General features: G+C 45.5%; 1 protein-coding gene across 1 annotated transcript; it reads left to right on the top strand.

Annotated features, from left to right (window-relative positions):
- Positions 1-3729: 3729 nt before the first annotated feature.
- UBE2QL1 (ubiquitin conjugating enzyme E2 Q family like 1) lies at positions 3730-21617 on the top strand. Its single transcript, XM_036399221.2, has 2 exons — positions 3730-4817; positions 20285-21617. The coding sequence occupies exons 1-2, from the start codon at positions 4029-4031 to the stop codon at positions 20414-20416; spliced, it is 921 nt and encodes a 306-aa protein (XP_036255114.1). The 5' UTR covers positions 3730-4028; the 3' UTR covers positions 20417-21617.
- The last annotated feature ends 176 nt before the right edge of the window (positions 21618-21793 follow it).

Genomic DNA, 21793 nt, shown 5'->3' with positions numbered 1-21793 from the left:
ACAAAACCTTCCTGCCAGCCCCAATATCTAACTGATACTGGAATGGGAGTTCAATCTCCAGCTCTCCAGCTAGCGGCAGATGCTTCTCCACCACAAGAAGAATCTGAGATGCCCTTTATCAGCTGCACCCTGCTCTGCATGGAGCTGAGGGCTGCTGCCAGACCTGAGCTTTGAATGCTGTCCTGTGCCACTAATAAATGGCTAAGCCTGAAAGCAGCTCTCCAGCTGAATATATAGGAGAAATATCTCCCAGAGGTCAGTCTGTTTTGCATACCCACATGCCTCTCTGATTTGAAAGTCATTGCATCAATCTAGGATGTCTTTATGCACTGTGAGTGGATCAACCAGTCCTGCTCCAAGACAAGGACAGTAGAGCCTTGTCTGGGAGATAGCATATGAGTTCTGTTTGACTCTTGCACTTGGCAAACTGGTGAGAAGGTATAATAATGAACAAAGTTAATAGATATGTTTTTACTATTTAAGATACTAAGGAACAGAAATTTATTAGGAATGTGTAAAGAGAGATCATGGACCAAATTTGTTCTTTTTTTTTTGTCATTCAGGGAATATGTGGATAAGGACAGTCTAGATACAGGGGAAGTCTCCCCTGCAAGATGTTTTACCACCTGTTTTCCCTCAAGACTTTGTCACAGACAGGTAGAGAAATTATAAAAGAAAGGCCTCATAAAATCAGGCCTGCTCTGCTAAATTAATAACTGGCTTGCCCCTTCTTCTAAATGGAGCTAAGTACTTTGCAAGTTGCCATGCAAAACCAATCTTGGAATGAGAATTCATTAACACAACAATCTATTCCTTCAGTGAAAAACAAGTGCAAAACAATAAGATCTGTCCCAGGAGAATCAGTAGAAAAAGTATGTAAACTATAGAAGTGCAAAATGTCATGTTCCAACCAATGTGGATGTATTGTTAACCAATTAGATCTGACACAGAGCCTTCTGATAATCTTAAAAAATATGACCCATATAATAAGGATTCGGCCATTTCCTGCATGACGAAAATGGAGTCTTGGCTGATTTATTACAACAGACTTGACTTTAAGGCATCCAGAGTCCATACTGGACTAACCAAATAACTTGCTTGCTGAGGAAGCCTGGGTATAAAAAAGAAGAGTTCGCTCCATCACTTCAGCTTTTTGGCCCTGCAGACAGTATGGGCACAGACTGTGATGAATTTCACTACTTTCAGCACTACCAGAGCAGCTCCCTGTGGCAGCAGAACCCTGTTTGTCCAGGCACACCTATTACACCTTCCTCATTGCTGAAACTTGCTCATCACTTCTTCATTAATCTTCTACCATTTCAGAGAGCAGTGGTGGAAGGCCACAGAGCGGATGCTTGCCTCTGGCACACCTTTGCAGAGACCTTGCTCTTTTCTTTTGGCTTCACCAATAAGTAGATATCTCAGTTATGTAAGACAGGTAAATAACTTCCTTAATGTTAAATTAATGATCACAGCTCCTGCTGCCACCTGGAACACCATGCAGAGACCTTTCAGTTACTTTTCAGTAAAACATTAATGTAGCCAGCACAAAGGCTCACGTTGCTGGTTGGCAGTGTGCTTCAGTTCCGTGTCTGTGCCGCATCACCCTTCCTGGCCCTAGGTATTCATCCAGAGGTGACCACTGAGCACCTTGTTCCACCTGACTGCCTGTGGGGATTGAAGCTGCAGGTGAGGATTCTGTGACTGCCAGTTTTGGCACCAGAGCAGGAACAGTCTTCCAAGCTGTCCCATCAGGTTTCTCAGTACCCTGCTCCATATGCTAATAAGAATTTTCCATGTCTTCCTTAGCTTCTCCCCCTTGCAAGTCCTGCTGGAGTCATTTTCCTGATGAAGCACAGATTACTTTGTTTCCTGGAATCGTCACACACCACGAGATGTCTGGGTGCAGTTTGTCTGCATTTCAGAAATTTTCCAGCTCCATAGATGGGTCATCAATAGTTCAGGGGAGTGGCATTTCTGCCACACCAGAAGGCTACTAAGGGAAGGCTTGGATACAGCTTCCTATGACCTATAAACTGAAGGTTCTTCAACTGCTCAGGCAAATGTAGGAGGTAGGAGATGAATATGGGATGAACAGATCAATCTTTGACACTTCAGCTTCCATCCACTTCACTTTCGCCAGGATGTCTGACCTCCAGGGAAACACTCTGTCAACAGTACTTCCAATACAGATCTCAGGGGTAGGGGATTTAGCAAACACCTCTCCTGCAACAGACCCAGCTAGGTATCTGCACAAAGGAAAAGATCAGAGCAACTCAGAGGGTTATCGCACTGTTAGATTGGCAAGGTCAACAGGACAGAGGGCAGGAGCAAACAAGGACAGTGTTGTGGCACCTGGGCCTCCTAGCACATCACTGACAGCTTGCTCACAGCCCTTCATCTTCTCTCTGTTCAAAGCAGACTGATGGAGAAGCAGTGGCTATCACACACAGGTCAACTCTGCCAGTATCTCCTGACATTGCTCTACAGAGTCTTCAGGGAGCAAGAGGAGATCCACCTCCAGATCCTCCACTGGGAAATGCCTTATGGAATATAATGCTGCTATGTGCACACACTGCTTATTGCTTTACATCCTCTGCACAACTGATGTAATCACACTTTGGGCCCTGCCTTCACTATTCCTCAATTCAAAGCATTTCTTGTAATTTTTTTGCTTTTCCAGTGTCTGAAGGTAAAGAAGATGATGGGAACGGAGATTTTGGGAATCAGCTGCTCCTTCCTGTGTTACACAGACTCCCAGGAGGACAGACCTACTTGGTCTGGAGGGGAGGGATGGGATATGTATATCTGCTGTACTGAAGGAAGCAAGATTGTCCCACCATTCCCAACACAACAAATACCAAAATGTGCGTGCACGCACACACAAACACACACACACACACATATGCACACACATGTATACGTTATGCACTTACAAGTGTTTTTAACCATGTTTATATATCGGTTTTTATAGACATTACGTATGTGATTATACGTGTTTAGGCAGGTAGGTGTAACTATATACGCACATGCACTTATATGCCATAGTCCAAGCATGTGTCCTTACACATGACCACAGAGCTGTTGTGTCCCTGCGGTAGCTGCGGGCTCTGTCCGTGCGCACACACGTGCGCGGAGCTGCCGCGGTGTCGTTTCCTGGCCCTGTGGGCGCCGACACTCGCGCACACACACACGTAAGTGTGCAACACCTGCCCCCGCACCCGCGGGTCTGTCCCGGCGCCCCTCCCCGCCGTCACCGCCCCCGGCCCGCCCGGCCGGCGGGGCCGCTGCCGCAGCGCAGGGCGGGGCGGAGCGGGACGGTCCCCGCGCTGCCCGCCGGCCCGCTGAGCCCGCAGCGGCAGTGCCGCCAGGCGCGCGGGGGGCGCGGCGGGGCCGTGGCGGCGCTGCCCGGGCGGGCGGCCCCTCTCCCGAACAAAGGGCCGAGCGCGCCGCGGGCCGGCGCGGGCACGGCGGGGGCTTGCGCGGGCGGGCTCCGACTCCCCCGCCCGCCTCTGGGGGAGGCGCCCGGAGCGGCGCGGGGCCCGGCCCGCTGGGAGCCGCCGGGGATTGGCTCGGCCGAGCGCGATCCGAAGGTGCCGGGGAAGCCATCTGCAGCGCAGGCGGTTTCGCCGCCGCTGTGCGGGGGGAGGGAGGGGGCTCTCCCGTGCGGGAGGCTGGGGGATTTTTTTTTTTCCTTCCTACCTTTCCCCCCCACCACCACCCTCCTCCTCCTTCCTTTTCACGGGATCATGGCCACGGCGGCGGGGCCGTGATGTCCGCGGGAGCAGCCCCGCTGCGGCAATGCTCCCCGCCGCAGCTCTAGGCAGGAGAGGTGTTTGAGCGGCGGCCGCACATCCTCCGGCACCGCGGCGGCACCGCCGCCTCTCCGCGCCCCGGACCGGCGGAGAGGCGCTTCGCCGCCCGCCCGCCAACAGCACACCCGCCGAGCCGGGCTTTAAATTGATAACAACCACACTAGAGCCCCACCGGTGCTCAGAGGCGGCAGGGATCGCAGAGCCGCGCACAACATGGCCACTCTGCTGCGGAAAATCGGGCTGATTCGGCTGCACAGCCGGGACACGGAGGACCCCAAGCACCACCACCACCGCAGCAGCAGCCAGCAGGGCTCCTCGCTCCGCGGCAGAGGCAACCAGAAGAACAGCAGCAACAAGCCGCAGCCGCAGGGCCCCCCCGGGGGCGGCTGCAGCAGCAGCAGCAGCGAGGGCAGCCCCGGGGGCCACAAGAACAAGAAGGCGCCGGAGCCGGCCAAGCAGCCCCCGCAGCAGGCGCGCTCGGGAGTCGGCCGGGAGAAGCCCCGGGAGCCGGGCAGGGAGCCCGGCGCCGGCAAAGAGGCGGCGCAGCGGCCCGGCCCCGGCTCCGGCCCCGGCTGCGGGTCGGGGCCGGCGGCGCTGGTGCCCGCGGGCCGGCAGCAGCACTGCACGCAGGTGCGGACCCGGCGGCTGATGAAGGAGCTGCAGGACATCGCGCGGCTCAGCGACCGCTTCATCTCGGTGGAGCTGGTGGACGAGAGCCTCTTCGACTGGAATGTGAAGCTGCACCAGGTGGACAAGGACTCGGTGCTGTGGCAGGACATGAAGGAGACCAACACGGAGTACATCCTGCTCAACCTCACCTTCCCCGACAACTTCCCCTTCTCGCCGCCCTTCATGAGGGTCCTTAGCCCCCGCCTGGAGAACGGCTACGTCCTGGATGGCGGGGCCATCTGCATGGAGCTGCTCACCCCCCGCGGCTGGTCCAGCGCCTACACCGTGGAGGCCGTCATGAGGCAGTTCGCCGCCAGCCTGGTCAAGGGGCAGGTAGGGCTCCCTGCTGGGCGAGGAGCACACGCCTCCATCGCTCGGGGTGCGGGGCTGAGCGGGGTTCGGGTGGGAACCCCAAAGGTGGCCAAAGGACAGCCCCAAAGGACAGCCCGCGGCTGTCCGCCACCGGGCCCGCTCCTCCCCGAGTACCTGGTGTCACCGGTGGGGCGAAGGCAGGGACACACGTGTTTGGCTCCGGGGTCCCTTCTCCGGCAGGTGCGGCAGAGGTGCGGGGCAGCTTTGAGGGACGAGGAGCACATGCATCTGTCGTGTCCTCCCGCCCGGCTTTTGTCCCTGTGCTTGGCTCTGCCGCCGGTGGCACACCAAGATACCGTGCTCGTTACCCCTGATGGGCACCTCACAGCAAAAGGGGGCTCTCCGGGCTCCAGTGGGGTTTGGCATTGGTGCCTCCTGCCCTTCACCAAGTAGTCGGCCATGCTCGCTGGTCCCTTGCGTGCAGTGCTGCCGCTGGCGGAGGGCGCGACGCTGGAGCTGCTGCCCCCGGGTCTTTGTCTGTGCTGTCCCGCACAGCTTCCCTCCGGGGACGAGGGGCCACCCCGGCCCTGGGGCTTGGCACACTGCGCTGAGTGTGCCGCGTGGTCACGCCGGGAGTCGTGCCCGAGCTGCTGGCAAACTTGTACAGGTTTGTACAAATCGTCCGGCCCGAAAGGAACAAGTAATTTGGGCTAGGTGCTGCAGCTGCAGCAGCCAGACGGTTCCTGCCAGCTCTCCCCTTCAAAGGAGGTGATCGGTTCTCCCGGCAGAGGATCTCGTCTGACCTGAATCGCTGCATTTTATGCTGCTTTTTCCCCCCTTTTTCTCCTGCAGAATACCCGTAGAAGAGAAATATTTCATAAGCCGTTTTTAATAAATGGGCGAATATTGCTGGTAGGCAGTAGTTCTTTATGCCTTATATTACCCTTTGTATTATAGTGGGCAGTGCACACATGGCTGTGACAGGGTGGTTTTCCTGTTCGTGAATGCCCTTGAACTCGGAGGACATGCACAGCTCCGTGTCTGTCAGTAAATTATACTAAGTAACTTAAATTTATGTCTCGGCAAGGAGGTGGGGAAAGAATAAATAATAACATACTTTTTATTTGCTTAAAAAGAGGTTACTCCTGTTGCTTCTGTGGAATTGCTTGCCTGAGCAGAAGTAAAGGTTTGTTTCTTCTTAAGACTGAAATGAATTTTGATTTTTTAACAGGCTCTTTTGTAAGTGGCATGTCCTCCCTTTAACCTATTTGATTTGGGCCTACTGCTCCTTTTTTTAAAATCAGATAGTATTTTTCTCTGCACTTCATTTCAAGAGGTCAAGTTTCCTAGGTCACCTTGGGATATAAAAAAAAGTCTACCAAGAAGAAAAAAAAAAGTTTTAATTAACACACAGGCTGAGGTACGTTGAAATTCTGTAGCTGCTCTTACTGCATTACACTGTTTGTTAACCTGTCACTTTTTAGAGAGGTCATAGTTCTTGTTATTTGTCACAATAATTTAGAAGGACAATGCTAAATTCTCTCATTTTGTAACAATTCAACCTCTTCCTGAGGTGTTGAATGTTAAAGGGGTTCAGTGAATATTTACTGGGTTCATAAAATGGCTCAGTGGAGAGAAGCACTCTATTGTTTTATTAGTAATAAATTCTCAGATATATAATCTGACAATTTTCTTCCCTAAACCACTTAGGAGATTTCCAGAAAGCAGTAGTAATTTTTGACTACCAGGGAATGTTTATGTGTGCATCATTAATAAACACATTTAAAAAGCAAGAGTTTCAATAACATTCTTCCAGAAGTTTGCAAAGTCAATTATGACAGAAAGAGAATTTAAAAAAAAAGGCAGAAATAAACTGCTGACAGTAACTTAGTAGTTAAATTGATATAACATGGCACGTGTCAACCTCTCAGATTGTTCAATTCAAGTGGAAAGGTTATTAGGCAGTACAGTCAATACATTTATTTTCTGGGTTATAGAGATGTTGCCTGTGATGGGTTTGCCAGCCTGTCACCGTAGCTGGGCTCTGTGTCATGGGAGCCACGTTTCTGTAATTGCACTCCCCTCGTTATGTAATCCCCACTCCATTGCATAATAGGGCTCAAAATACGGCTGGCGCTCCCCTATCCCTGTTTCATTTTACAGGTGATCCACTTTAGACTGGTTAGTTTTTAAAAATAAAGGTGGAGCTGACAGAGGGTCGAGAGCTGAGGTGCTGCATTCCCCAGCACCGTGTGGCTGGGTTTGGGTGACTCCTGCCGTGCCGCGGGCAGTCTTGGTGTCTGCAAGGAGCCGTCCCAAACAAATAGCTGTGGCTGTCACCAGGTTAATTGTGTAATTTCTGTAAGCTGCCTGCAACCTGCAGTAGCATGAAATATTCAAGATGCAGTTCATCAGCAAGGCTGGAAGGGTGAGGGCTGTTCTCCATTGCCTCAGAATGAACTTGCCTGAGCAAATGGCAGCAGCCATTGGGCTGAGGGTGAAGATGGGGCACTGCTGCCACCAGTGAGTCAAAGGGACCTTCCAGAGAAATGTCACTGGTTCCCATCAGTGATTTAGCATGAAATCACCATGAATGCTCCAGCCTGTGACGCATCTAAGAGTGCGCCTGGCTGGCACGGGTGCCAGTGTGAGTGGGCAGGGCTGAGTGTTCTGCTGGCACACCTTCCTCCTTGGGGCAGTCCAGGGGATCCAACCAAGGTGGCTCATTTTGTTGGACATTTCTCGTCAGTCCCATTTTGCTGAGCCAGCTGTGGCACTGTCATTCTCTGCTGGTTCTTCAAAGAGAAACAGCATTTCTTGGTCTCTTGGTAGAGCTAGTAGTGGCTGTGAGCATGTATGACCTTCTGGTTTTTGACAGAGCAATCCAAAAGCAGATAAAAGTAACATTGAAACTACATTTTCAGACAGTTAAGATTCTTGACAAACTCAAAAGTTTTTTCATGGATTTCACAGACTTTTTCGCAGAGTAGAAGAGAAATTGCGATAATTCATTCTGACATCTCACGGGATGTCACTCAGCAGTTGTGTCTGTATAGAAACTTAAATGTGTAACAGAGAAATTAAGCACTTTTCGGTTGCTTTTCAGCATTGCACTTATAAGTGGTGAAACCTGTGTCCACGTTCCCAGACCTGAGCATATCTCCCAAGGCCTGGATTTTAAAGCAGGGTGGCTATTTCTCTAGATTTCACCAAGCAGGAACCATATGTCTCAGGTGACCTTGCTTGAGAGATGCCCTACCTTTTGGGATGCCACCATGAATCTAGCATTGTATTTTTTGACTTTTTTGTCTGTAAATAAAAATGTTCAAAGTGAAAGAGAGGTGACTTTTGTTTGAATATAACAATTCAACAGCCCCAAATTTAACTTTTTTTTCCCCCTCAGTTTTCAAGGAAAAAATGTTAATTAACAAACAAGTTGGGGTTTGTTTGGTTGGTTGCTCCAGCTATTCAGCTGAGAAAATCAATTATTCACACAGCTCTAGTCAGTATCTTGAGGGGAATTCTCAGTACATCAAAGGCCAAAGACTGTTTATCTGTCTGGGATCCAGGATCCTATTTTAAAAAACTTGGTGTTGTCCTTAACTCAACTGTAGCCTTGCTTTTAAAGGGATGACTTTGTACTTGCTTCCTGCACAGTCAGCTGCTCGCTGGCTCCTGTCATCACAGGCAAGAGCTTGGCCCTGCTGAACCAGCGAAACAGTCGCTGTGAGCTGCTTTGGAGCTGGGGTGCCAGCCAGGGAGGTGGGGTGATGCTAATGAAATAATTTAAATACCAGTTGTTTATCGTCCTGGAGGCAACTGTTCGACCTGTCTGTCTAGGCAGAGCTTCCCTTGCCTGCCTCTCTGTGCCTGTCCAGGCCTTGGAGGTAGGCCATGGAGTGTTACTCCTTCTTAGCCCTTTAGAATGATTTATTGGTCATTTCAGAGAGAGGTTTAACAATTGGTCAGTTGCTCTCCACTTCCAGATAATGATGTCATTGTCACAATAATATCAATAATGGAAGGAAGGAAGGAGGAATGGTACTGGGTCACAGCAGGAGGTTCATCATGCTCTCCTTGGGTGACAATGCACACAGATGAGACCAATGCCCATGTTTTGGGGAGGAGTCATCTCTCTCCTTTGAAAGCATGGTAGATGATATGGTCCCAAAGGAAAAGGAGCCGACTTTGACCAAAAGTAAGAGAGGGTTTTGTGTCTTCTAATAGATATGTTGTTTCTCACTGGACAGAATGGTTTGGTGGATGCTTAAAAGAGAACAAAGCTGTATATACCAGTGTCCAAGTAATGCATCAAGGCTTTTGTTTTTTTTCTTTTTTTGAGAGCAACAAACAGAGCTGCACCTGATCCCTTGGGGACTTCAGATGTAAACTTGCAGTAGTTTACAAGGCTGACCAGTAGATGCCTTGTCCTCTTTTTTGCAAGTCCCTTGTTCTGTCCGTGGAGACTGCCAGACAAAGGCAGCTGTCAGGTAACTGTGAGCTCTGCAGATTGTCATGAAAAAGGTCTTCGTTTGAGGGAAGTACTCCCTTGTTCTTCCAGTGAATAGGAGGAACATAAAAAAAATTTCCAGGATTCTTGCAGGGAATGGAAGAAACATATAAATTTTGCCAGGACATATTACAATAGGAACAGGGTATCCCTAATTCTGAGTATTGTTGCTGTTGTGGGCTTTTATATAATAATTTAGATAAAAATCAAAAGATAGTTTATAGTTAAGCTTTAATTTTGTATCAGAAAAGTTCCTGAATTCAAATAAAAGTTGGTGATGTCTTTGATCCCTCACATTGCAGCATTAGAAATACCTCAGTGGGGCCCTGTTCATTTACTTCAAGTGCTGTGTGCCTCGTATGACTATTGAACGGATTTATCTTTCCATTTTAAAGATTCAAATATCTCAGCTGAGTTTTACCAGGTTGAAACAGCAGAAATGGGCTTGTTTTATGACAAACAGCTACAGAAGGTAGCTGTTAATCATAGTCTAAATTACTCCCTCTTCATCCTTTCAAACAAAAGTGTGAGCGAGCAGATAGCAGATGGGACTTGCACAGTGTCCAGGAGGTCAGCAGACTCCAGGTCTTTCAAATATGTATAGCAGAAATTAATTGCAGATCCATGGGTTTTCATACTCCAGATGCTGGGTTTGAGGAGTGTAGCCATGAATAAATCAGCTAATCTCAAAGGCTGCAGAAATGTACAGAGAGCACAGTGGTCTCTGAATTATTTGGAGCCATTGTATCCTATTAGGCCCTTAAAAAATTAAATTGTTTTACTTTTTGCTTATGATTAGTTGCCTGAGCAAGTGATTATGGGTATCCTCAAGAGGGGAAATGTTGCTTTAGGTCCAGGGGTGAAAAACATCGACTCATATACAAGGATGACAGAGGAGACCAAGACTGTGTTAGGGGACTTGTCTACCATAAAAAGGTATAAATGCTGGGCCAAAGAGATAACAGAATATTGTTTGTCTACAGAGGAAAATCAGATCTACTTACCTTCTAAGATGTCTCCTTCATTTCATTTGAGAAACGTAGGATTAGAAGCTGAAGTTTAAGTAGGAGCATATGTATTGAGATGCTGGGCCTGATAAATGGGCTGGAAAAAATAATTGTTCATGTGTACTCTGATATATTGGTGTTCTGACCATCCACTATTATTATGCAAATATATTCTGCTGAGAGGAATGAAGACACAGGGATTCCAACTCATTGAAATAGGAGGTTGGTTTAATTCTTTTAAAAAGCAGAGGGAACATAATCTCCATTTTTCTCCTTCAAAGCATAAAAATGAAAATTTTAAAATACTTTCAACTATCCCTATTACTGTTAAAATAGTTATCAAATGAACGAAATCCCTAAATTAAGCCAAATTACTAATTTTAAAACACGCTTTTATTCTTCTTGGCATTACTTAGCTGATCTCCTAAATAAAAATTTGAAAGAATTGTGGCTTTGGATTTTGTGAGAAAATTGAATTTGCTGAAAAGAGCAAGATTCTTCTTCCCTGAATTATATAAGAAGTGCTCATTTTCTTCAGTGTGAGTGTTCAGGCAGAGAGAACCGTGTACCATTGGGGTGCTTTGTCAGATACTTCACTGAAAATTGTATTTTTTCGAGTGCAGAAAGCCTAGTCATGAAGGTTGATGTCCTGAAGGAGTAACCTAAATAACCCACTTTCTATTGTGAGGAAGATTTACTCTTCCTTTTACACGCTAGCCTTGAAAATATGCAGCTTTCCTAGCATCCACACAATGCCCAGGGATTTCCATGCATGACCGGATACTTCCAGATTGAAGATTTGTAACTCCACAGTAATTCAGCTCCTTATATGCTGGGAGTCTGATTGCCAGGCATGATCCGTGGCATGTCCCCCTGTGGGCATCTGCTCTCACAAAGTGGGACGGTGGTTAAGTAACATAATATTTACTGCGTTTCTTTTTCCAGTCTCAGCTCCTTGGGGCTGGTGAGAGAGTCAGTGAAGGGCTCTTCTTTTCCTTGACGTATTCAGTCCTTCACATGCAGTTTCCAGTTTTCCCCTGTGAATGCCAAAAAAGGTAATGCTGGCATTCAGTGCAAAGGGAGATGGGCGGTGGGAGGATTGCTGGGTGCAATTCCTCTGCATTAAACAGGGAGAACCTCAGATGCTGTGGTAGTTACGCTGGTTGAATGGCTCAAAATGTGTCTTAATTGTAAGGTACACAGGATCCAGTTGTTGCACTTGTAAATGGAATAGCAGGTTTCTCATGGATATCATTGTATTTTTTGAAAGTGCAGGGTCTGGTCTGTGTTGTACTCCACAAGTCATTTCTGGAGGCTGCTGAGCATTACACCGTGTTGGCCATTAACTCCATCTGGAAACATCAGTAACTGAGTAGGTCCTGGAAGTCTCAGGACAAGCTTTACAGGGAGGATGTGATACTGTTACCTAACCTGGCTCGCAGTGAAATGAGCGCTGCACTGGGGAAAGTGCCTGCGCTAGGGAGAAGCGTAGGTGTGCTTTGATGAAAGTGAATTTGTAGTCCTTGCCGGTGTGCACAGAACAGGTAAGTGGGCACCACACTTCAGATGTTCAGGTGATTCCTCTTCTGAAACAGGATAAAGGTCCCAGTCTGATTCACACTATTCCTATTCAAAGTAACACTGAGGAAGGATACATCAGGCATGTCCGTCCTCAACCCCACGTGGCAGATCCGTGCGTGCATTGTGCACGTGCAGAGTCTGTCCTTGGAAAATGTCTTTTTATCTGCTTCACGATCTTGTGCGTTTGCTTAGTTAAAATCAATGATTCCCATTGATTTAATCCTTTGCTGCACAGGCTCTCCAAAAGCCATGGAACTTCTGCAGTGACTCCTTGATAGAGTTACAAGTCAGCTATAATCACAAACCTGCATTGAAAGATGAGTGAAAATAAACCCAAGGAAGGAAGACATAAGCCTGTATTATGAAATGGCCCGGAGCTCAGATGCTTGTCATAGTCAGGCTTTATGAGCTGTGGAATGACTTAGTATTTCTCCTGTTTCTAGGCTTGTGCTACAAAGGGTAACAAGCCCCCAGCTGCAGTAAGAAGGACTCATTTCCATAATACGTGTCCATGAAAAAAACAAAGCATCATTAAACAGAAGAAATTGATGTTATTAGTTTTTCAAATTTTCTAATAATTTCTAAAAATATTAAATTTTCTGTGAATTTGATAGTATTATCTCCATTAAAATATACCTGGCATTGAAGTGTTCTATAATTATTTGTGGGAGGAGGTTGGAGCACTTAGCCTGAGAAAAAGTGATCTGAGTTTACCTTCCAGGTTTTGCCACTGACTTCAGGTGCAGTCGTATAACTTCACTATATTCCTCTTTCCCACATGTAAAGTACAGGCAAACTTATAAATGACCCACAGGTCGTTTGAGGATATGTGCTTGAAGCACTCAGAGGCCTCTCTGAGTAGATGTCCATGTGCATCAGTATGAAACATACTGCAGTCAAGAGATTGGCACATTCATATAAATAGCAGTAGAAAAGCACATCCACTTGTGACTTTCATCTTACTAAATTTGGGTTTAGCTCAATTATATGTTCCCAGAGGCAACCTGCTTTTTACTACGGTTTTGCTCTTGTTTTTTTTGTTTTTGTTTTAACATTGTAAAACTTAGGGGAAGGTGAAGATAGGCATTGTTGTGGTGTCTTTGTCTTTAAAGCCTGTCACAAAGGATGGTTGGGTTGGCTTTGCTTTGGTTGGTTCACACTCATGACTATGTCTGACTGGGGTAGCTTCAGGTTCCTGATGTGGAGGACCTGTGGGCTTATGCAGAGTTGCGGTCATGTTCCCAGCCTTCTCACCTGGACTGGCCTTCAGGAACTCTACCAGTGCCTGGTTCCACATACAGGTAGTCCAGTGGGCTCAGCAAAAGACTGAGAATACGTAGCAGAGAAAACATCCCTCTGTCACCTAGACTAGCAAGTGCCCTTCTGGTGGCAGGGAACAGGGACTGCCTCTTTTGACAGAAGCCCACCATGTTGTCATACCTTCAGCCCTGGAGGTGCTTGAGTCACCAATAATGTAGCCAGCCACACAAATTTTCTTATTCTTTTGCCAGCACGGAGTTTGTCCCACCCATAAAATGCAGGGAGGGAGTTTCTACACCCTTATCTGTGCTGAAATCAAGCTGCCAGCTCGGTGCTGACTTAGGGAGAGGCGAGCAGCGCAGTGCTCTGTAGCTGTCAGACAGAGATTGGGGCTGTAAGTGTTTGTATCGATTAAGAGCTACTGGCACTAGGCTACTGGCACAGACAAATGAGCATGAATAATTACTCAGCTGCAACTCAGATTTCTTTTTCCTGGACAAAGAACAGTTATGCTCCCAGAAGGCACAATTTATAGGATGCTTTAAAGCCAGAACTTGCTATGTTTTTACTTCTCTTATGGATTATTCTTAAAAAGGAGACCAAAAATGCATGGAAGTACTGCTTTGGAAATTACACATTTGCAGGAAAACCTCCTTGTTTTAATTCACTTGTGCTGAAGCATTATGAGTATTTGTCTGTATCACTTTCTGTACCGCTTTACTTTAGCTATAGCTAATAATCATATACAGTGCAATATAAATTGTGTGCAGTTTTTGAGACATGATTAACTGTGCCTCATCAGTACATGAAGGAAAAAAATTATAAACCATGTAATTGGGGGGAGAGACTGTGTATATTGCACTCTAAGAGCGATGTTGTGACACATTGCAATCACTGCACTGAGAGCATGACAGTACTCACTTCAGCATCGCTCTGCTTTTGAATGTGTCTCTAAAGCCAGTGGAAATATTTTCCTCTGAAAGCTTGTTTAAATATTCTAGAATAAGGCTGGTTCAGGCTTGAGTGCTGAGTGCCTCTGTTCCTTATCAGAAAATGTTTGAGTGTGTTTGCATAGAATAGTTGGGGCCCAAAGCCATTAGTCACTGGCACATAATGGAATATATTAAGTACCAGAAACTTTTAGCATGCTTCAATATTTAGGAAGTCCATGGATTTTGTGTCATACATGGAGAAACCTGGCACCTTGGAAAATGGGCATATCGTTGTGGTTCATCTTCCTGTCCATGGAGGGATCGCCATAGATGCCATATCTGGCATAGTGACTCTCTGCAGTCTTTTTGTGCCTCTCTCTCTCTCTGCTTGTTTTTCATCTCTTGACATTTACCTAGGGTTGGGTCAGCAGAACCTGCTGTAGAGATCTGTTAAGAGATGGAGGCAGAAAAGGGAACTGCAGCCATCCATGTGTCCTTATGCTGGCTTACATGATGGGCCAAGGTTAGCCCCACATGCAGAAGGCTTGTGTGATTTGCCCTTGGGAGACCAACCTGGAGTTATTTGCATTGCCAGGACTAATGAAAGTACACAGGGCTGAGGAGATTGTGTTAAGAGCTGTGCTAGCAACGTGAAGGTTTGCCTGCTTCTGAGTCTCTTAGCTGTGCACTACTGGAAATTTACACAGCTTTTTGATAGCTGGTCCAGGTAAAACACCTGGATGTGACTGAAGGTTTGCTGTGACACCTCAGAGATCCACAACACTGGAGCTTACATTGTTTCACAATAACATCATCCCTTTAAAGGCTCATGGCTGTGTACACTGAATCTCTGAAAATTTGGAACCTAATAAAGCAGGGAGTTCCCTGAGCACAACCTTGAAGGGTTCAGGACCTGGCTGTGCAGTGCCACAACTGGCCTGTGTTGGCAGTTCAGCTCCAACTGTCTAAGCTGGACTTGGAGACCACCACAGCTCCCTTCCAGACAGTGCTTTTGGTGATTGCATGATCCTGTGGAAGGCTGACCTCTGTTACATAGTCCCGTCCTTCTAGGGAGTGCTAACAGGACACAGATGGAAGCATACCTGGTTCTGACCTAAAATCATTGGGTTGGGATCTGGGAGCTACTATCATTTATTTGACAAGAGAGGGAACTCTGTTTGTCCAGAGAAATCCTCTTGAGGCTGTCCTGACTCTGCAAGGACCAGAAGAAATGGCAAGACTGCTTTTCATGATACCATAAGCCAGCTGTGGGTAAATATATGGTCATAGTGGGCTCGAGAGTTTCAGGCTTCATATTTGGCTTCTGTACAGGATGTAACTCTGTCTTTGGACTACTTTGTGATCTGGTGATGCTGGGGAAGAATTGACATGGCACATTGCTGACAGTGGTACTGACAGATTTTAAAGAGCTAATAGTTCCTGAGTTGGATGTTTTTCAGGATATGCTTCGGTGTCACAGAGCATTATGAAGGGGAGATGTGTTCACAGAGACTACTGTGGCATCACTTGGAAGTAGAGAAGCTGCCAGATTTGCCCACAGAGGTCTGTAGATGTGAATGTGTCATGTTTTAACCTCAGATGCCAACCAAATGCTACACAGTCACTCCCTCACCTCATCCCCTGGCTGGGGAGGAGATTCCAAAAAAAGAGTAAAAACTTGTGGGTGAGATAAGGAGTTTGGTAATTGAAACTAAGTAAAATATAATACTAATAATAATAACAAAATATTGTAATTAAAGACAGAGAGACAAAAAAAACCCACAAGAAAACCTAGTGATGATGCACAATACCATTACTCACCACCCACTGACAGATGCCCAGCCCCATCCCCAAGGAGTGATTGGCCCCTCCCAGCCAACTCTCCCCAGTTAATATACTGGGCATGATGTTCTGTGATGTGGAACATCCCTTTGGCCAGTTCAGCTCACTGTTCTGGCCATGTTCCCCCTTGGCTTCTTGTGTGCCTGCTCACTGGTAGAGCACAAGGCACTGTGAAAAATCCTTGGCTTAGTGTGAGCATTGCGCAGCATCAGCTAAAACATCAGCGTGTTATCAACATCATTCTCATGCTGAATCCAAACCACCACTTCTACTAGAAAGAAAATGAACTCTATTACAACTGAAACCAGGACAGGGGGACAAATCATACATGAGGTTCACCTTGGCTCTTCTGCTGAGCATGGCAGGAGGGAGTGGTTGGTCCCTCGGTACGGCCGGGGTCCTGAGAAGGCTGCCCACAGCAGATCGTGTTCCAGGAGGTCTTTCTGCCCGCCATTATCAGGGTTATAGACTGGATGCTCATCAGCTGTTTGTGCAGGCTCATTAGTTTGGGCAAAGCCTGGTTGAGTGGCGTGCAATTGCTCACTGTGCCACGCAGGCTGGCCACAGCAGGAGCACGAGCGAGGGAGGAGGCTGAGCGCAGCACACGTCCCCTGCGCCTCAGCACGGCTGCAGGAAAACCAGTTGGGTGCTGTGGCATTGCTTTCACCTTTCATATGTTTCTAGCTTGTTAAAATTATATCTTGATAAGTACATGAAGTCACAGCAGATGGCAAAATCTGAAACGTTCTCTCCAACTCTTTAATTAGGTTTTCAGTTATCCCTTTATGAAAGGCGCTCCGCGAGTGTCTGAAAGTATTGCAAGTATTTAAATAAGCTCCTGGTGCGACTTCTCAGAGCTGAAGTCGACAGTGATATCTTTATGAAAGGCTCCTTGGGGTTTTGCTGTTGTTTTTAACCTCTTGTGGAATGTTTTGATCTTGTTCAGATACCAGTTTGATATCTTTCCTTGATGTGGTGCCGGACACATCCAAAAGTCAGCCATGCAAATGATCTGTATTCCTTACCCTGGCAGTAGTGGCACATGTGGTTTGGGGATTGGTCGAAATGCAGTTGTGCCTGACAGAGCTGTGGACAGCACATATTTACATACTGTATTTACCAACACTGCCATGTTTACAGAATGCAGCAGCTCACAGGCTGCCCAGAGCTGCTTGTTTAAGTAGCAGGCTGAAAATAAACTGTAGTCAGGGCTGGTAGTGATACCTGGTAAAACATTTGACACTTTCTTCTATAACTGCGTCCAAAATTACATTTTTTACTTAAATTTGGGAAGAATTTTTTGGGAATGGCAAAAATCTAAAAATAAGTAAGACGGTAGATACCACCCAAATATAGGCTTGAAAACATCTGAAGTTGGTCAGCTGAAATTCCAGCCTTCTTTCTTTTTACCCCAGGTTTACTTGAGGCAGCAAATAGGGAAACTTTCAGTCTAGGAGGTTAAATTTTATCCAGATTATAAACATCTGACAGGATATTGGTTAATAAGAGACAGTACTGACCGTGCCACCCATAGTTCCTGTATAAGCATAGAAATACATGGACTGCAGCAGGGTAGAATTAGCTGGCCTTTGATGGTGCAGTTCACATACAACCTGTATATGGTACCAGAGTGGAAGTGGATTTAATGATCCCTTGCATTAATAACAGAAAGGTTTCAGAATAATCTCATGAAATGATGCTCCTTTCATCTGATATGGCTCCAGTAACATTTTACATGATGTGATGATCCTTACTACATCATTACAACACCAGAGAATTCTTACATTCCTGCTTTGAAAGCTGTACATAATCAACACCAAATATGAGCTGTTCACAATGCAAAGGTCCTACTTCTAGGTGCAGCTTACTATAAATACTTTGTAAAAGCTGGGTGAGATGTGAATCGTACTGTCCTAGTGCTATGCATATAATTCAGAAAGCTATCAAAGCCTTAAAGGATAAAAAATAATATGCAAAACACAAGAGATGACAAATGGATCTAATCCAGAAATTAAGCAGCAGAGTAAGTTTATATTTACTTTCAAAAGTATTTCTTTGGTGAGATTTTGAGGACAGCATTTTCTGTGCTGATTTAATCTTCTGTTGCATTTTGTTTTTTCTTTTCCTGTCTCTCTGCATGTACTTCCAACAAAACCTCAGATTAGGAAGAAATTTCACAATGTTTTGTAACAACAAAAATACTCCTGCAGAATAATTGTGATTGATAATTATATAGGATATAATTATGTATTATAATTATTGAATAGGATTTTAAAACTATATTACCCAGCTTTATTTAATTATTCCATCTATCATAACTAAAAATGAGCATTTTCTAAGAAAATTTATGATCAGGACTCAATTGAGAACCATTCAGATCATCCTTATTTGGGACATATTAATTGCTGAATTTGTGTGGAGATGTAGAAGGTGTCTTGCTGTTTGGTCTATGAAGGGGGTTTAAAGAGGAGATAGATTTCTAGTCTGTAAATGGCAGCCAGGGAGAAAGGTGAGGAAAAGCATTGACAGGTAAAACAGATGTTCTGGGGAAAAACAAACGGGTACAAATTGACTGTGAGTAAAGGGAGGTGTGAATTGGAGGGTGTTCGTAATCTTTGGTTAAGGTGTTCTCTGAGAGACCGCTCAAACTGCACTGAAAAATTATTTGCTAAAACAGGAGTAGGAAACAGCTTTTTCTTTTATGTGTCCATAGTTTTGCTGTAACAGGAGCAGTGCTGAACACAAAAGAGCCTCTGCAATATTGTGACAGCTTTCTAGAAAGAAATTGTTTGTCCATGCTGCAGACTAATCTTACTCATTTTAGTCTGTAAAAGCAAATTTGCTACCCCGAGGACAGATTTTGTTTTCTTTTTTCCCATTTCCTCTCTTTTCTTCCCTCAATATACCTGACTATTTTCTCAGTATTTGTTGCATGCAATGCCAATTTTTGGTTTAAATTCCAAATTGACAATAAAATCAGGGAAGCAAAAGATTATTTTTGAGCTAAAAACAGGAAAAAATGAGAACATACTAAGTTGAACAGAAAAAATGATAACATACTAACTTGGTTCTTAATAATTGTAACACTGTAATATGGTATCCGCTCGTCAAATACAATTTATTGTTAAAAAGGCTTTCAGTGCAATCTATCAAACAATTACTAAAATTACTAGACTAGTGACTTTAATAAACTTCTATTTTGTAACAAATCCAGTAGGCATAAATACTTTAAAGGTATTTTGATTATTTTTTTAAAGGTATTCATTGTTGTAGAGTGGTAATAATCTGCAGCAATAATTCTTTCTTTTATCTCTGTTGGTTGGTAATTGACACAGACCAGTGTGAAAAATTAGGTAAGATATTGATAACTCAATAAAAGTCTCTACTGCTAAACAAAGATTTGAATTTTCATACAGCTGTGCAGTTAGAGGTAATATAATTATAGCAGGGTAATAAAAATGCAGTATATGCAAATGGATGTATTTTCTTTCATTACCAAACTTGGCGTGAAGGGTAATAAACAAATTATAAGTTTAGATTTAAGATGGAAGCAAGGTGGTTTAAGGCCCTCCATTTAGACAGGGCAGAGCTGTTCGTTTCTCACGGGTAGGTAGGTGGCAGGAAGAGGGATGGAGTGTGTGTCCCGCGGGATGGAGTGTGTGTCCCATGGGATGGAGTGTGTGTCCCATGGGATGGAGTGTGTCCCATGGGATGAAGTGTGTCCCCGGAATGGAGTGTGTCCCATGGGATGAAGTGTGTCCCCGGAATGGAGTGTGTCCCATGGGATGGAGTGTGTCCCGCGGGATGGAGTGTGTCCCATGGGATGGAGTGTGTCCCCGGAATGGAGTGTGTCCCATGGGATGGAGTGTGTCCCCGGGATGGATGTGATCTTGGTGTCCCTGCGGGGGGTGCGGCACAGGCAGCCCTGAGTGCAGCCGTGCCCGGGCGGTCGCTGTCTGCCGGGAGGGGTGGGCAGGAAGGGTCTCACGCCGAGCATGGAATGCCGGGGGTGTCTGGGAGCAGCCGAGAGGGAGGCGAGCCCCGAGGCACGGCCGCGGCAGCAGCCACGGGTTGCTGCAAGCAGGGCAGCGTGCCAGCGCAGGGGCTCGCCGGGAAGGAACAGCCCCGCAGATGCCTTCTTTCTTTCTTTTCTTTTTTATTTTTTCCCCCCTCTTTTTTACCCGTTCACTGAACATCATTTTAAATCATCTCTGATAATGCATTTATGTTTAGGAACTATGCTTGCTGGAACCCGTAAGTGATGCCTCTCGTCCTAATGAGTTGAAAAGTTAAGCTGTGGTTTCCAGATGCGTGTTCACGTCTTTAATGAAGGTTTTCTTTTTGTGTTTGGCGCAGGGCCGTATCTGCAGAAAAGCTGGCAAATCAAAAAAGTCGTTCAGTCGAAAGGAAGCTGAAGCAACATTTAAGAGTTTGGTGAAGACCCATGAAAAATATGGGTGGGTCACCCCACCCGTCTCTGATGGCTGATGTTAGCAACCTGCACTTGACAAAAATGCTGAACAAAAGTACTGTGACATCTCCTCAGTGCTGTACACCGCCCATCCTTTTCTACTTCAGCTTCAGTTACATACCATGAATGTCAAGCAGACATCTAAGTTATTTATGAACAGATGTGTTTACAGAGGGAGAGAAAAAAAAATGCTGTGTAGGATTATATTTCAAGACTGGAGAATGGTCATCATTGAAGTCACTTGAGCGGATGCTGAGATTGCGTCATTTGCCCCCATACAGCCCACATTGTCTTCAGCTTCTTTCCATGACAGCAGCACCAAACAGCAGTACTGGAAAGTCTATCCATTACTGCTCAGTTCATTTAAATGTAAATGAAACAGTTAATATTTAATAGGGAAGCAGTGCATTGCAGGTACATGTTTGCTGTGCTGTTTATCTTTGTCTCCTAGCAGGTCAACATAACTTGAAGATTTGTCTTTATGTGGAACTGTGGTCTGCTGTGACTAAATTTAGACCTCATTTGTGCTCTATATATGACCTTTAATTCATAAACGAAACCAGAATTAAAATGCTGAGAGGTCCTAGTGTTGAAAAATTATTAAGTGGAATCACCCAACCGGTTACAATGTGCTCTCTGTGCTGATATTGTGATGTGCTGTTCAGAAATAAACCAGTGCAGTTAGCTGAAGGTTAGGTGGTTTTTTAAAACACGTCCACACCAGGGCTCAGAGGCGTTGGTCGGTGGTAGCAGAAAAATTATTACCCTGGCAGTACCTTCTGCAGTAGCATGTGGCCTGTCAGCTCTTCAAAGCAGCAAAACAAATGAGTGGAAATGGACAAAACAACCTTAAAATTTTATCTGTTTAATTTTGAAATGATATGCCAGTAACAGAGTAAAAATTTTCGAGTCAAATGGAACATGGTTTGTAAGATGATTTGCATGACTGGAATTTTTCTTTTTTATTTTTTCTCAATAGACATTGTATGTACTTAGAGCCCAGTATCTGAGAAAACCCACTGATGTATATAAATGTCCTATTATTTAATCATTAAAATTTAAGTTTTCTGGTAAACAAATTGAAAAAAACAACTTTCTAAGGGACTCCATAAAAGCTGAAGGTAATGTTAAGAATGGTCTAGAAAAGCATTAAAAAAATGTGGATTCCGAATGGAAAATCGTATTGGACACGTGCTGAATAAAATCACCAGTATCGTTTCTGCTGCCTCAGGAATTCAATCATTTTGGCCAGCTTTTGTATTCAAAGTAATGGGTTTTTTGTTGTGAGATTCTAAGCACCATATAGATGTATCTGTTGTGGTGGTATTTTAATTGAAAGTAGGACAGTATCGATTGTAAGACTGATTTGGAGGGGGAAGGCAGTGTGTGTTTGG

The sequence above is a fragment of the Molothrus ater genome, chromosome 1 (genome assembly GCF_012460135.2).
Source record: "Molothrus ater isolate BHLD 08-10-18 breed brown headed cowbird chromosome 1, BPBGC_Mater_1.1, whole genome shotgun sequence".
In the NCBI taxonomy this organism is placed as follows: Eukaryota; Metazoa; Chordata; class Aves; order Passeriformes; family Icteridae; genus Molothrus; species Molothrus ater.
Note: the sequence above shows the minus strand (reverse complement) of the source record. Positions and strands in the feature narration are given on the sequence as shown.

Coding starts and splice junctions, on each gene's coding strand:
- UBE2QL1 (XM_036399221.2), top strand. CDS start 4,029: ATGGCCACTCTGCTGCGGAAAATCGGGCTGATTCGGCTGCACAGCCGG. Junction 4,818..20,284: donor CCAGCCTGGTCAAGGGGCAG/GTAGGGCTCCCT, acceptor TGTTTGGCGCAG/GGCCGTATCTGCAGAAAAGC.